Genomic DNA, 13,547 nt, shown 5'->3' on the forward strand with positions numbered 1-13,547 from the left:
GTCGGCAATATAGAAAAGCAATGGAGATTAAGGAGAGAAAGTGGAATTCCAGAAATACAATATACTGAATTGATAATGACAGTGTGTTCACTGCATCTGTGCAAGATTTGAAAAGGTGGTACAAAGTGAATAGTAAATATTCCTTTGTGTGTAAATTTTTCATTTTGTTTGCTGATATTATTTTTTAGTATCCATGGTAAGAAGTAGTAGGAGCAATAGAGATGTATGGAACGTTTGTTTCTTAAATTTCAGATTGGTTTTACATTTGCATTGCAACTCCTCTCTTTTAAATTATGGATTCTATACCATACATCAGTAGTAACAGTACAGTAGTTTCAGAGCAAAAGTAGCAGAGTATTCATTAACAAAGGGGGTGACAGCATGGTCAGGAGTGTAAGGTTGTCTGACTGCACAATGAGCAAGATGCTGCTGGTTTAGTGGTTGTGAATAGGAGGGTGCTGGAGCAAGGGATAATGGGGAGGATTTGGGCTAGAGGCCTGTTTTTATTCTTTGGATTGGGGGGAATTGGAGTCTTCTTTTATTATAAACTCCAAAAAAACAGATCTTGTCTAGGGTACCAGAGCTTAACTAACTGGGTTAGTTAACACATATAGAATAGAAGTATATCTGAAAAATTATTTAATACAAGAAAAGCTCTATTTCTTTTATACAAACCCACATTTTCAGATTTTCAATTTTTTGAAGATAAGTGAGGAGAAGAAAAAGAGTTCAGGTGAAGATTTGGATAATATTAACAGGAAGCTTTCAGCTTTAAAGACTACTGAATTGAAATGCAAAATTAAGAGTAGAGCACAAAAAAATCAGGTCTTCCCTAATCTGTAAAACTGCATACCTTAAAGTGGAAAGACATTTAAATGAATAGACTTAAGATAGCTCAAGACCCACAGTGTTCTTATACACTCACATTTAATTACTGATTCTTATAATGTATTTTATAAGTGCCTGAAAGATGCTGACCTGTTTCAGAAAGTGACCTTCTCGGCCGTACAGCTTTGAACAGCTTGAGTCTGGAAGGATTTTGAATGTCAGAGTATTAAGTTGATGCATCAAAAAGGCCTATGCGATCCCTGTTGCTCTGGCTTATTTCAGAGGCTTCAGGTTATTTTTTTAATCATCGCCAGCAAAATAAAAAGTCATATTCATGCCTTAAATGTCAAGTCAATCTGCTTTATCAAGCTAATTAGGAGACATGATGTTGAGATATTAACAATCTATCTGAAGTTTGTAATTGTTGAACACCTTGCTAAAGCATTTAAATATATACATACATTTAATTATGAAGTTCCTGTTCCTGCTAATGTCCTGAATTTTACAATAAATAATCAGAAATGCTGTGCCTGCATACAAAGTGCCTTGCAAACAAGGTATTCAGACCCTTCCTATGGTTGAAGTAGTTCAGGTGGGTAGATGCGTCAGCATGCGTAGGCTACAAAGGAACAAGTTTACATATCTAACACCACACTCATTCAAGGCCCCTCAGGACAATTCTGGATCACTCAGATGACATCTTGTACCTTCAGCAACCTTATTTACTGTATCTATTGCAGTAAATGCCCAGCCATTTACATTGGAGAAACAGGAAGGAGACTCGGAGACAGCTTCAGAGAACATGTTAGGGCTGTGAAGATTTAAAATTTCTCCAAGTCCATTGTTTCTCATTTCAACTCTGATGGCCAAGACCACTCTAATCTCTCCGTCTGTGTTCTCAAAGATGGTTTTCCTAACTCATACATCAGAAAGACTACAGATTTTAGGACTAAAATTATCCTGCAGCTAGGTTCACACCTTCCCCCTTCTCTCAACGACAGACTACTTTTCTTCTATTTTTTTTCCTTTGCATTAATAGGTTTATTCCATGCTAAAAAGAGAAGAAGAAAGCACAATGTTTCGGCTATGGAGCCTTCCCGTTTTTTAGAACTAATGATTTATCAGACCCTGAATGTTTAGACTGAAGACTTAAAAGATACAGCAAGTGTATCTCTCCTAAAGAGAAAAAACTCTAAAATATGTTGATTGCATAAACATACAGTACAGACCTCTGAACTCAATATTTGGTGGAAGTACCCTTGGCAGCAAATACAGACTCAGATCTTTTTGGTCTTAGGTCCTCTCTACCAACTTTGCATGCTAGCTTGGTAGAATTTTTGCCCATTCTTCTTGGCAGAGTTGGTCATGCTCTTTTTGTGTTGCTTTGGAGATCACTCATGGACAGCAGCTTTCAAGTTTTTCCAGCCTCTCAATAGGATTCAAGACTTTGACTGGGCCACTCAAGGATATTCATATTCTTATTCTTTAGCCACTTTAGTTTTAGATTTGGCCTTGTGTTTTGGATCTTTATCGTGTTGAAAGGTGATATTTCACCCTGGTTTTAAGTCTTAAGCCAGTATTCCTCTCCTTCAGTCCTAGCAAGCTTTCCAGTCCCTGTTGAGGAGAAGCATCCCCACAACATGTTGCTGCTACCACCATGCTTGATAACAGGATGATTGCATGGTTGACTTGGAGATGGGCTGTGCTGAAGCTGTACCAAATGTAACACATTTGCCACACAAAAATTTCCAGTGTGATCATCTAATCACGTGGCCACATTGTTGCAAGATCACTCAGCTGCTGTGTTGCAAACTCAATGCAGGATATGAAATTAGTTTTCTACTCTGCCATACGGGCCAGCTTTGTAAAGTGACCAGTATATTGACTGATGCACATTTTATTGCGCTTGCTGATATACAGTATTACTTATATATTGTTTGTACCCTTCTCCTGATCTGTGCTTTTCAGTAAGAATTCAGTAAGAATTTATCCCTGGTTGAGTTTTCATGGTTGAGTCTTTGCTTATAATTCATTACTTGAGCAAGGAACCTCTCAGAGAAAGGTGGATTTTTTCTGGAGTCTTTAGAACCACTATTATTGCACACAGAGGTCATTCAACTAATTGCATGACTCATCAAGGTAATTTTGTACACCAAAATTAATCTATTTCTCAGAGCCATGAGTTTAAATAGGTATACAATTATGATTTCCATTTTTTCATATTAATTATCAATTTATTTTTTTGTTTGTTTTGTGGTTTGAATGTATGAATATAACAAATATTAATTGTTGCTTCAAAGTGTTATGAATGCCAGCTTTAAAGCAACAAAATGTGAAAACTGTGCAAGGGTCTGAATACCTTTGCAATGGCCTGTCAGTTTAGTAGTCGGTGTTGAGATTCTGGCTTCTTCTCAATCTTATCTGGAGTGGTTGGATAGTACCAGCAGGTGTCCAAGGTCTGTTGCCATTCCTGTATAATGACACAGAGTACCTCTCAGGGGTAGAGGATTGTATTCTGTGAGTGTGCCTACACTCGTTAATGCTCCTGTGTTATTGCATTTGCAGCTGGTGACTCAGTGCAATGCCAGATATGTGGAGTGCTTCAGTGCCCAAAAGGAGTGCAACAAAGAGAAAAACAGAAACTCATCAGTGGTGCCATGTAAGATCACATTTTATATAATTCTATTGATGTTTTTCTTCACGAAACTTCTATTGATTAGGACCTTTTTATTAATTTTACATCCCCTTAATTACCCTAAGAATTTATTACATATACATAGCTATTTTTACTTTACATTAGCTTTGTGTTCCTGTGTTATTATTAAAGAAACTGTCATTGCTGTATCTGCAACTCATATAATTAATTACACCATTGCTGTTGCTTTGTGAATATTGCCAGATGTCTGCTGCTGATTATTTCTTGCCAATTTGCTCTGTCTGAACACAAGAAGAACATCTAGGTGTCCCCAGGTTGATAAATTCTTCTTCATTGTAAACAGGCAGATGAGTGAATGCCAAGATGTCCCAGGTGTGTGCTTTTCTGGGTTGGCAAAGAGATAGGACCAGTTTTGTCCTGTTAAATGGGTATCTGTTCTGGGAAAAGAACGATGACTAATTCTGTAAACTGCTTAGAGCAGGGATGTCAAACATGCAGTCTGTGCAGTGTTGTCACCTGACCTGTGCAGATTGGTCATTTCTTTCACATTATCAACAGCCAGCAAGATGCCTCACCCTTACAAAATAACAGTAGGCATTCCTGACGGTAGCTAATGGAAAGCAAACCAGATAAATCATTATAAATGCCTGTTGCTTTTAAGACATTTTACATTTGTACATGTTCGTGCTGACAATCCCACTTCCTTTTTATCTCCAAGTCTCTGACATACTCAGCCTGCCCCTTATCCCACCCCCACCCCCATAGAGCAGGCTCAGAAGCAATTTCCGCGAAGAAAGTGTTTATCGTTGTAAAGGTTTCTTAGTTGGCCTATGTTTATTTTGTTCTTATTGCAGTTGCTTTTCCGTGGAAATGCATAAACTGGAAAAGAATAACAAATGTGATGTTGTGTAGATGACTTTAAACGTCACCATAACTCGTTATGCAAGTGAGCAGGAAATGTTAAATCAGCAATGATTTGTTCTATTTCCCATAGAACTGTGTATTTAATTATATATCCCATTTACACTGTATGATTGAAGGGTGAATAAGTACAGTATAGATGCAACTGAAAAAACCTAACCATTTAAAGTTTGACCATATTTAGAGCTATCTCTAGCCTGACTAATACCTCGGTTATGACTTACAGTACAGTCCTAAACAGAGTATAATTCAACACTTATCTTGTAGGTCTTACATTCTTAGGCAGAACGCAAAGAAACAACAGCCCCTGGTGGTGTTGTCACATACCCAGCTGAGCACAAACAGCAAACACATTTGCCTCCTTTGTGTTCAATTACAATTTGTACCATAAATAGGACATGCAAAGTGAGATTTAAACAAGTGTTTGTTTTTATCATAAATTAAAAAGTGAGACTCGCAGAGGATGCTGGGTTCTGTGCTATTGAAAACAATTCTAGTGTCAGGAGTATTTTGTGTGCAGTTTCTGCAGAGATTGCAATGTGCAAATGCTGACCAGGAGACAGAAATGTCTTCCTTAGTGCAGCAAGTTGACAAACACGAATATCATCCATGTAGGAGGGAATGTGAATTTTCTGCCTAAAATACAACAATGAATAATCCTTATCACCAGTAAACAGCCTTAAATTGGTTATTTTATTTCTACAATGACATATTATTAACAGCTGAAATGCTGCTGTCTGCTGCTTTTGTTTTCATAATTGCTTCTTACTTAATACACATGTAAATAGGAATTCACACTTCTTGCTTGATGTGCTAAACTGACCTGCAAGAACAATTCCTATTGAAATGCAAAAAAACAACAACAACAATAATAATAATACCATAGCAGTGCTTATATAGAGCCAAAATTACTATCATCACGGTAAGTTATTATATATAGTTAAAGAGACCCAGTGGCCCAGAGACCGATTGGACTTTGACCCCCCTTATATTGTGTTAACTTAAAGAACTCTTAATGTGTTTATTTTCTATATATCTTTATGTATTTATGTATAACATGGAATCTCTCCTGTTTTTTCATTAAGCGGACCGTGCAAGGGTAGGTCTTGCACCTCTTCCTGGCATGAAAGGTACAGACTACATCAATGCCTCTTACATAATGGTAAGTGGATTCTCTTACCTGATTATTATCCATGACCTATGTGGTGTCATGCTTCTCTGGAAGCGCATGACACACCACAGTGTTTTACTCCTCTTTCTAGATCTCTTACTTTGAGCTGACCCTGGTTTGCCACTGAGCCAAGCCTATACCCTCTGCCAGTCGGGAATAACTCGAAAGTAATAAAGACAGCTTGAATGAAGAGCACAAGCAAAGCACATCTGGTAGCTTTGTATTCCATTGATTAACAATAAATGTGGCAGCATCTCTCATTTATCAAAAATCACAAATTGATCAATCAATTTAGTCATTTTCAAACAAATTAGCAAAATACAATACAAACTGGCAAACATCAATACTGAAATGGGGAGTTCGCATGAAAAATGAAGAACAATGGAGAATGGGAGGGTGCTGTCAAAGCTCTGAAGATGAGAAAAGGCATTTTGAAATGCTGTCACAATCTTCATTCTAGCAAAATATAAACTAGATACTCTTCGTTCAGTGAGGCCAATCTGCAAACAAATGCGACCAAGTGACATTTAAGAGTATCTCAGCTGGGTTCTTTTCTAATAAATACTCAGTCCAGAATATAAGGATTCCTCAGTGAAATGAATACAGTCTGTCAATGGCTGGGTGTGCATGTTTGGGCTTGAGGAGCAGGAGCCTGACTTTCTTCAGCTTCCCTGGACAACCCCCGGAATGGGATAGGAATAATCTTGTATGTGGCACATCCTTTTCCAACTATTTCTGCCATTTGCAGAGGTCCTGTGTTGTTTTGAGGGGGATCGCAAATATTTTTACATTGAAGTATAGGATAGGGGAACTCGGGTGTTAAAAGGTTGAAAGCCAGAACTACTGTATATGAATGCTTGTACTTGGTTTTCTGCGCTGCAGGCTGTCTCACCTTCCGAACTATAATGTTGCAGGGCTACTACAGGAGCAATGAGTTCATCATAACACAGCATCCCCTGCCTCACACTACAAAAGACTTCTGGCGGATGATTTGGGACCACAATGCTCAAATCATTGTCATGCTGCCAGATAACCAGAGTTTGGTACGTTCTGTATTTCGCTAGGACTCTTTGTTATTTTGATTTGTCAAAATATGTTTTATACAGTACATGTACATTTTGGCGCCCCTAGTGTTATTTCCTCAAAGAATTAACACCTCATATGTGAAATCAATTGAAAACCACCACTGAACTAACACCAGCAGCCAGTAGATCATCATATCAATTGCAATCAGCAAACCATATGTCTTGCATAATTTTATTTCTGCACCACTTTGTCCAACTACTATTTCGTTCACACAGATTGCAGTGAAGGGATAACACATTAACCATCTTACTTGTGTTTATACTTTTCTGTTTTCACAGTTAATATTCTTGCTAGAGTTGACAAAGTTCCCAGATTGTAAACTGTTAACACAAGGGACTTCACTTCAAAGCTGTTGAAACGCATTGTCATTATTTTTTGTCTGTGAGCATGTGGCAAAAATGTTGTTTTGTTGTCATAGGCTGAGGATGAATTTGTGTATTGGCCGAGCCGTGAAGAATCCATGAACTGTGAGGCCTTTACTGTAACCCTGATTAGCAAAGACAGACTCTGCCTTTCAAATGAAGAGCAAATTATCATACATGATTTTATCCTGGAAGCAACACAGGTACTATTCAGAAGCTTGTGGGTTTTTTTTTTCAAATTGTGTTTTTCCAGCATCCTGTAGTTGTTATTCATGCTATCGACCATTACAACACTTAGCTGTAAAATTGTTTTCCTCAGTCATTTCTCACTGACATTGATTTCCTGTTGATGAAAAGAATGTCAACATCCCAGAATTAGTCGATTAATGAATATTCATTCAGGTTGTGCATGCAGTATAATTAAAACAATAATTTCAGTGCTTGCAATCTATTATTTTTTAGTCTGTGAGCAAACAACTTTACCATGAATGCATTTAAGCATACCTTAGCTTCCATCTTCATTTTTCTGCACATTCTTAGAAAAAAATCTGGAATTGTTATGTTGTCAAGAAGACATTGCTTGAAGATTAAGGTCCACAATCTATCATTGTCAGATATGAGAGATGTGTCACTTGATGTCACAGAGAGAACTACAACATCTTTCTTTATGTGTGTTTTCATGGGACAGGATGATTATGTGCTGGAAGTCCGTCATTTTCAGTGCCCCAAATGGCCAAACCCTGATGCCCCAATTAGCAGCACCTTTGAACTTATCAATGTAATCAAGGAAGAGGCAATGACCCGAGATGGACCAACCATAGTGCATGATGAGTAAGTGCATTTGTATTTCAATTTTCTCCTCAGTCTGGAAGCATATATACTTAATAAAACCATCCAAGGATGATGTTTTAATGGCTTAACATAGCCTCACTCTGTTCTGTTTTTCCATAAGGTTTTTGCACATCCCCAGTAATTGCAAGCCATTACACATGAACTCTGGCATGTATTCTGTTTCTTTTCAGGCAGGTCTCGAAACCACTTGCATATTATTTCTTGTTCTATGTCTACTTTGAGCCTTTTACCTAAGGGACTGTACAGTAATCCCATCTTTTGAGACAGAAACCGCTGGCTACGTTTTGTACCTCAGATATAGCCTCGGTTCCATTAGACTAACTTGCTTACCAGTGTGAAAAACTCCAAAGATAAGGTCATCTTACTCTTAAAACATACATCTTGTTTGCAGCTTGTGAAAACAACACACTTGCCTGTGAGCAATTACCAAAACATATTACCCATTTAGTTATAATTTCATGATAATGAAAGACAGCCCTTCCATATTGAAAATTTCCTGCTTTAAATAGTTCTGAACCTGCAGTGTTGAATGAGTTTCTGGTTAAAATTATTAATGATTCTGAAAACAAGAGGCTGTTCTGAGCTGTAGCTGAATAACTGCTGTAATAATGTCATGTTAGGAGCTTAGTCATGTTTATTCATTATGATAATTAAGATTACTTGAATTACTGTGCTTACCAAAAAAGACTAATTATACGTTTAGGCTAAGTACTGTTACTTAAGCTTCAGACCTAAGAAGCTTAGACAACATGACTGTCTTGATTTTTGCATATGTATTAGTCGTGAGTACTTAGATGTAACCCAGTCAATTTTAATGACACATCTGTCATTCCAATTAAAACAAACAGTAACCTGCACTTAATTGTATTATGGTGTATAATCCCTCTTGTTTAGATTCAGTTTTATTTTTATATACATGTATTTATATTTATCCATGTGAAACCGCTGCAAACCAGAAAAAATAATATCATTACACATGTGTAAATTTGAAATAGTGAAATAAAATATTAACATTATTTATTTATTATTTATTATAGACTTTCTAATGTTCTCTGTCTTCCAGGTTTGGTGCAGTTTCAGCAGGAATGTTTTGTGCCCTTACAACCCTATCTCAGCAGCTTGAGAACGAAAATGCTGTGGACGTTTATCAAGTTGCTAAAATGATAAACCTCATGAGGCCAGGAGTTTTCACAGATATTGTGAGTACTTCAGAATTTTCCCCTTGACTGTGTAGACTGTGGAGTGTACCTGGAGATATTAATTTAATGACATGCTCATGTGTAATATATTGAGGGGTGTTTGTAACTTATTAAAGGTTGTTACTAATCAATGCACATTAAGCGCTTTTTTGGCAGATTACCGTTCTCATAGGGAAATGGAAGTTTAACTGCCAAATAGGGAAATCATTTGTTCCCCATTCAAAATGGCCTCATGTTTAGGAAGAAATATTAGATCACCTTCAGTAACTGTTTGCATATGAATCTTTTAAAGCTTGAAGGATCATAAAGGTTCTCTAAAATCACCCATTCATGCACACTGGGTTTGGCCGCTTACTCATCTTTATTTAATCATTTTAAATCCTGTTGTGAATTTTCACAGTCTTCCCTCCTACTTTAAGAATTATTATATGTTATTCTACTTTACTACTGTTATCTGCACGCTTTGCATCTTACCCAGATGTGATTGTAATTCGCTACGATAGTCTGCCAAAAGAATACATGTAAACGGATGAAGACTTGATTTAAACCGTGTGCAGAAATATTTACCATTCCCAACACTATTTACACTGACAAAAAACATTTTTCTGTAGTCAGTGATTTCCAATATGCCAGACAAGGATATAATTAATGTAATTAATGCATTAAGCGGATGTGCCTTTTCATAATGTACAGTAAAAATCAAGGTACTTGCTAAACGCAGTAACCCTTGAAGAGGGTTATTTACTGTAATTGCAATGTATCATGATTTTTTTGTTGTTGTAGTTGGTATTCAGTTTATCATGCTCAAAAATGTATGTTTATATAAAGCAGGATAGTTTGGTTTAATATTGTGTCATTTAAAGAAATGACAGCTGTCTTTGTATTCCAGACTGCAAACTGGAAATGTGCAGTTTTTAATCTTGAACTCTCCCTGTTTATGTGTTACAGGAACAATACCAGTACCTTTACAAAGCAATGCTCAGCTCAGTCAGCACGAAGGAGAATGGAACTGGCCCTCTGGCAATTGATAAAAATGGCACTGTTGTGATAACAGATGAATCGGACCCTGCAGAAAGCATGGAGTCTCTTGTTTGAAGATGGAAAACCTTGGGAGAGGCACTTCATTTGTAAAACACAAAGGACTAGGCAGACTTTTTTGAGGCCTTTTTTTGCCAGACTCTTGGTTAAAAAAAACCTGATTACTTTTTTACACTGATATAAAGTTTTTGATATTTATTTTTTGCCATTTTTTGTCTAAATGTTGTCCTACTGAGCGTTCGCACCTGCGTTTAATTTCACACAAGGAAACACAATTCTTCCTAGTTTGCACTATATTATCAGTGTTACTGCCTATAATAATCCAATTGACAATGTTGGTCATTGAGCCCTAATGTGACATTCCATGGCAGCCCTCAATTCTTTTGTTCTCCAACCATTTGGAAAAAGAAGTGATGTATCACCTGCTGTTTATTATAGTAAAGAAGACAATGGATGGTGCAGTCAGGAGATTGCTTTTTAGCAATCTGTTTAAATGCATTGAATAACACACGTAGCATTACGAAGTCATGGTTCTCTGTAGTGTAACTATGCTTTGTTCTGTACAGTTAAATGATGTACATTTGTTTTGCTTAGAAATGTACCAGGCTCATTTCTATAATCCATGTAGCAATAGGCTCTTTTTTGTATTTTATTTTTTTCCTTCCGGTTACTGTTATTTTTTAAGTCAAGTCCATATTTTAAAAGGTGGTATAATAAAAAACTACTGTGAAGTTAGATTTTTAGGTAGATTTTTTTAATATACCAAACTTGTTTTTTTGTGACTTTAACCTTGACCTCCTTCAACTTTCCCCAGTCCCACTTCCTAGAAATGGCATATTGATTTCAGAGTAAAGACTCATTTAATTTAAAGCCAAAAAAGGTGAATTTGTGTTGTTAATATTCAATACAAGAACAGATTATGTGACAAATTACTTAATAACTGAAAACATGTAAACTGTGTAATGTTTACTGTCCCTGTGTAGCTTTTGACCATGTTTTTTATCATGGTCTGCTGCTTCAAATGTAATGCTGATAACAACAAAGTGAGGTAATACAGAGCACCAGTTTAGGATTCAAGATGAAGTGTGGGGATCCTGCAGCATTTGTTGGAATAAGTTCCATGCTTGGTTACGGAAAAAGAACATTTTAAATTAATTATAAAAAATCTACTTTAAAGACTAGACTTCTTTAATTCTATGTGCAGGATGAATTTAAGAATTTTTTTTATCCATTATGCATCATATTATTATAACTGTTCCCTGGGTTTAATTTGCTAGTGCACTCAATCATCACGCATCATGTAAACAATTTTTTCAAAGTGGTCTCATTATTTAAACAGTGGCCTCAGTAAAATGGCATTGAGCTTGAATGTTCACTGTATCACTGATTAAGGGATGTGCTATGCACTTGAATGACTTTTTGCTTTGTTTTGGGCTCTCAAGTCCCTTATCCAAAATTTTTCACAGAGATACATCACATGCTAATTATAACTAAATTCAATGCCTTGAATTGCTCTTTGCCTCAACACAGTGTCTGGTTGTAAACAATTTCATGTTTAGGCAAAAATTCAAATTTGAATTAAAATTAAACTTTTGAAATGCAACCCATTATACAGCACAACTGCCTTGATATTAGAATTTTTGTGTTGTATTTCTTGATAGAAAATTTGGGAATAACAGAATCAACTTTACCAAAGATATTGGACTAATTTCCACAAGGAACAGAGCTTTTTCTTCTGCTAATGTTTAAGTTTAACTATGTTTCAGTCCCAGTGACTGAAAGAAATTTCAGGTTTGCTTGACATTCATTTGTTTGCTGGTGGTAATTATATAATGCCAACATTTTGCTGATTATTTGTTTAATTTTTATTTATTTTCACAGCACATAGCAATTGAGTAAATGCTTACTCTTGAATTCCCTTTCATATTAAAGAATATTCTGTAGTTCTGTGATAACAGCACATTCTAGGCCTTAGCTCTTACTGCTTCAGTTGCTCTTACAATATTTGTTTTGTAAGTCACGCAAACAGGAACAAGAAAATAGTTTTTCATGTAAAGATATAAATAACAATAATATTAACAGGCTGTAATCTGGGAGAAAATCAACCATACCACCATTATCGTCATAGATCTCCAGTGAAATTGTTTTTAATTATTCACAAAGGGAGACTTTTTCTACATCTGACATTTAACTTGTAAAATTAGGCAATGAAGCGAAACATTCAAATTTTGTTTCTTTTCTTGTCTCCTAATGAGGAGATCGTTAAATGAAAAGTCACAGCTCTCCAACATTTGGGGTAGTGACTTGATTCTTGATTATTTGTGAAGGCATTGTAGGGTAACTAGCAAATTTTCTTTAAAAAAACAAATCACAGTTTGCTTAAATCACCCACTACTTTTATTCCATTTTTAACACTAGTGTGTATCATAAAAATGTACATAATTTGTTGCTTTACTAACCATCTTCTGGAAACTTTGTATCTATGGTATATAATCATAGAATTTTATATTTTCATATAAAGCTATTTTTTTTCTAGTTTCAACTCCTTCATAGTTTTTTGTGGTGGATATGTGGAAACTTAAGTCTCCGTGCATTGAAGTAGTGAGTACTGTCATCACATTCCAAAAGAATTCCACTCGTACTATAATTTTGAAGCAGTGATTGTGAAATATTGGATTCTTTTTCGTTTTTTTTTACAATTCTGTTGTCAGTGTGTGCAATAGAAATAGTACCAGCCAGTCACTGAATAAGTTTTTCATTTACCCATTTGAAAAATGTGGGCGTTTCTCCTCTTTTGTAACTTGAAAGATTTTTTTGTTTTGTTGAAAGCTATATCAAATCATTCTATTATAGTGTTATTTAATATGTAAATTGTATTGCTATACATAAAATAAAGTATGGGTTTTGATGTACTTTATGTAAAGCTTAGTGTGTTGTATAAAATGCTTCCCATGGTAGTCCAGAAACTTAAGTCGCGTGATTTAAGACTTAATTGGAAATCATCTTTGCTAAGACAAGTATCTGCTAAGACAGATACAGCCCTGTGTTTTCATTTAAATAGGAGTTTTCAATGTCCAAGCAACAGAAAGAATAATGTAAAAAATGTTCTTATTAATCTGTAGTTTTGGCAAGAAATGTTAGTTTCACAAATCATTTAGCATACATTTTAATTAGTTGTAAACATACAGTATGCATGATTCAGAGCTCTGTGTGAAAGTTTAACATTTGAAGCGATTAACTGCAAAGCCTAAAGTGAAATTTTATAAGGCTGAGAAACGCTAGTCAGCTATCCTCAAGGTAAGCTTTTGCTGGAGCAGAGATATAAAAATATCATAATTAAAAAGCTCATTTTGTCCTTTTTAATCAACAAGACTTGAAGATGAGACTCCATTCTATCATTCCTACCTCCTATAATCATTAGACAAAGTCAGCTC

At 35.8% G+C, this 13,547-nt stretch overlaps 1 protein-coding gene across 1 annotated transcript in view; it reads left to right on the top strand.

The window, feature by feature from the left end:
- The window catches only part of ptprga (protein tyrosine phosphatase receptor type Ga), a 257,643-nt gene extending 244,618 nt beyond the window's left edge, over positions 1-13,025 (top strand). Inside the window, exons 23-29 of the mRNA XM_088916863.1 lie at positions 3,394-3,487; positions 5,491-5,567; positions 6,491-6,619; positions 7,081-7,227; positions 7,713-7,855; positions 8,940-9,075; positions 10,024-13,025. Coding sequence (XP_088772989.1) covers positions 3,394-3,487; positions 5,491-5,567; positions 6,491-6,619; positions 7,081-7,227; positions 7,713-7,855; positions 8,940-9,075; positions 10,024-10,170 — 873 coding nt within the window. The 3' untranslated portion in view covers positions 10,171-13,025. The remainder of the gene's footprint in view (positions 1-3,393; positions 3,488-5,490; positions 5,568-6,490; positions 6,620-7,080; positions 7,228-7,712; positions 7,856-8,939; positions 9,076-10,023) is intronic.
- The last annotated feature ends 522 nt before the right edge of the window (positions 13,026-13,547 follow it).

Source organism: Atractosteus spatula, chromosome 5 (assembly GCF_055471065.1).
Source record: "Atractosteus spatula isolate fAtrSpa1 chromosome 5, fAtrSpa1.hap1, whole genome shotgun sequence".
In the NCBI taxonomy this organism is placed as follows: domain Eukaryota; kingdom Metazoa; phylum Chordata; class Actinopteri; order Semionotiformes; family Lepisosteidae; genus Atractosteus; species Atractosteus spatula.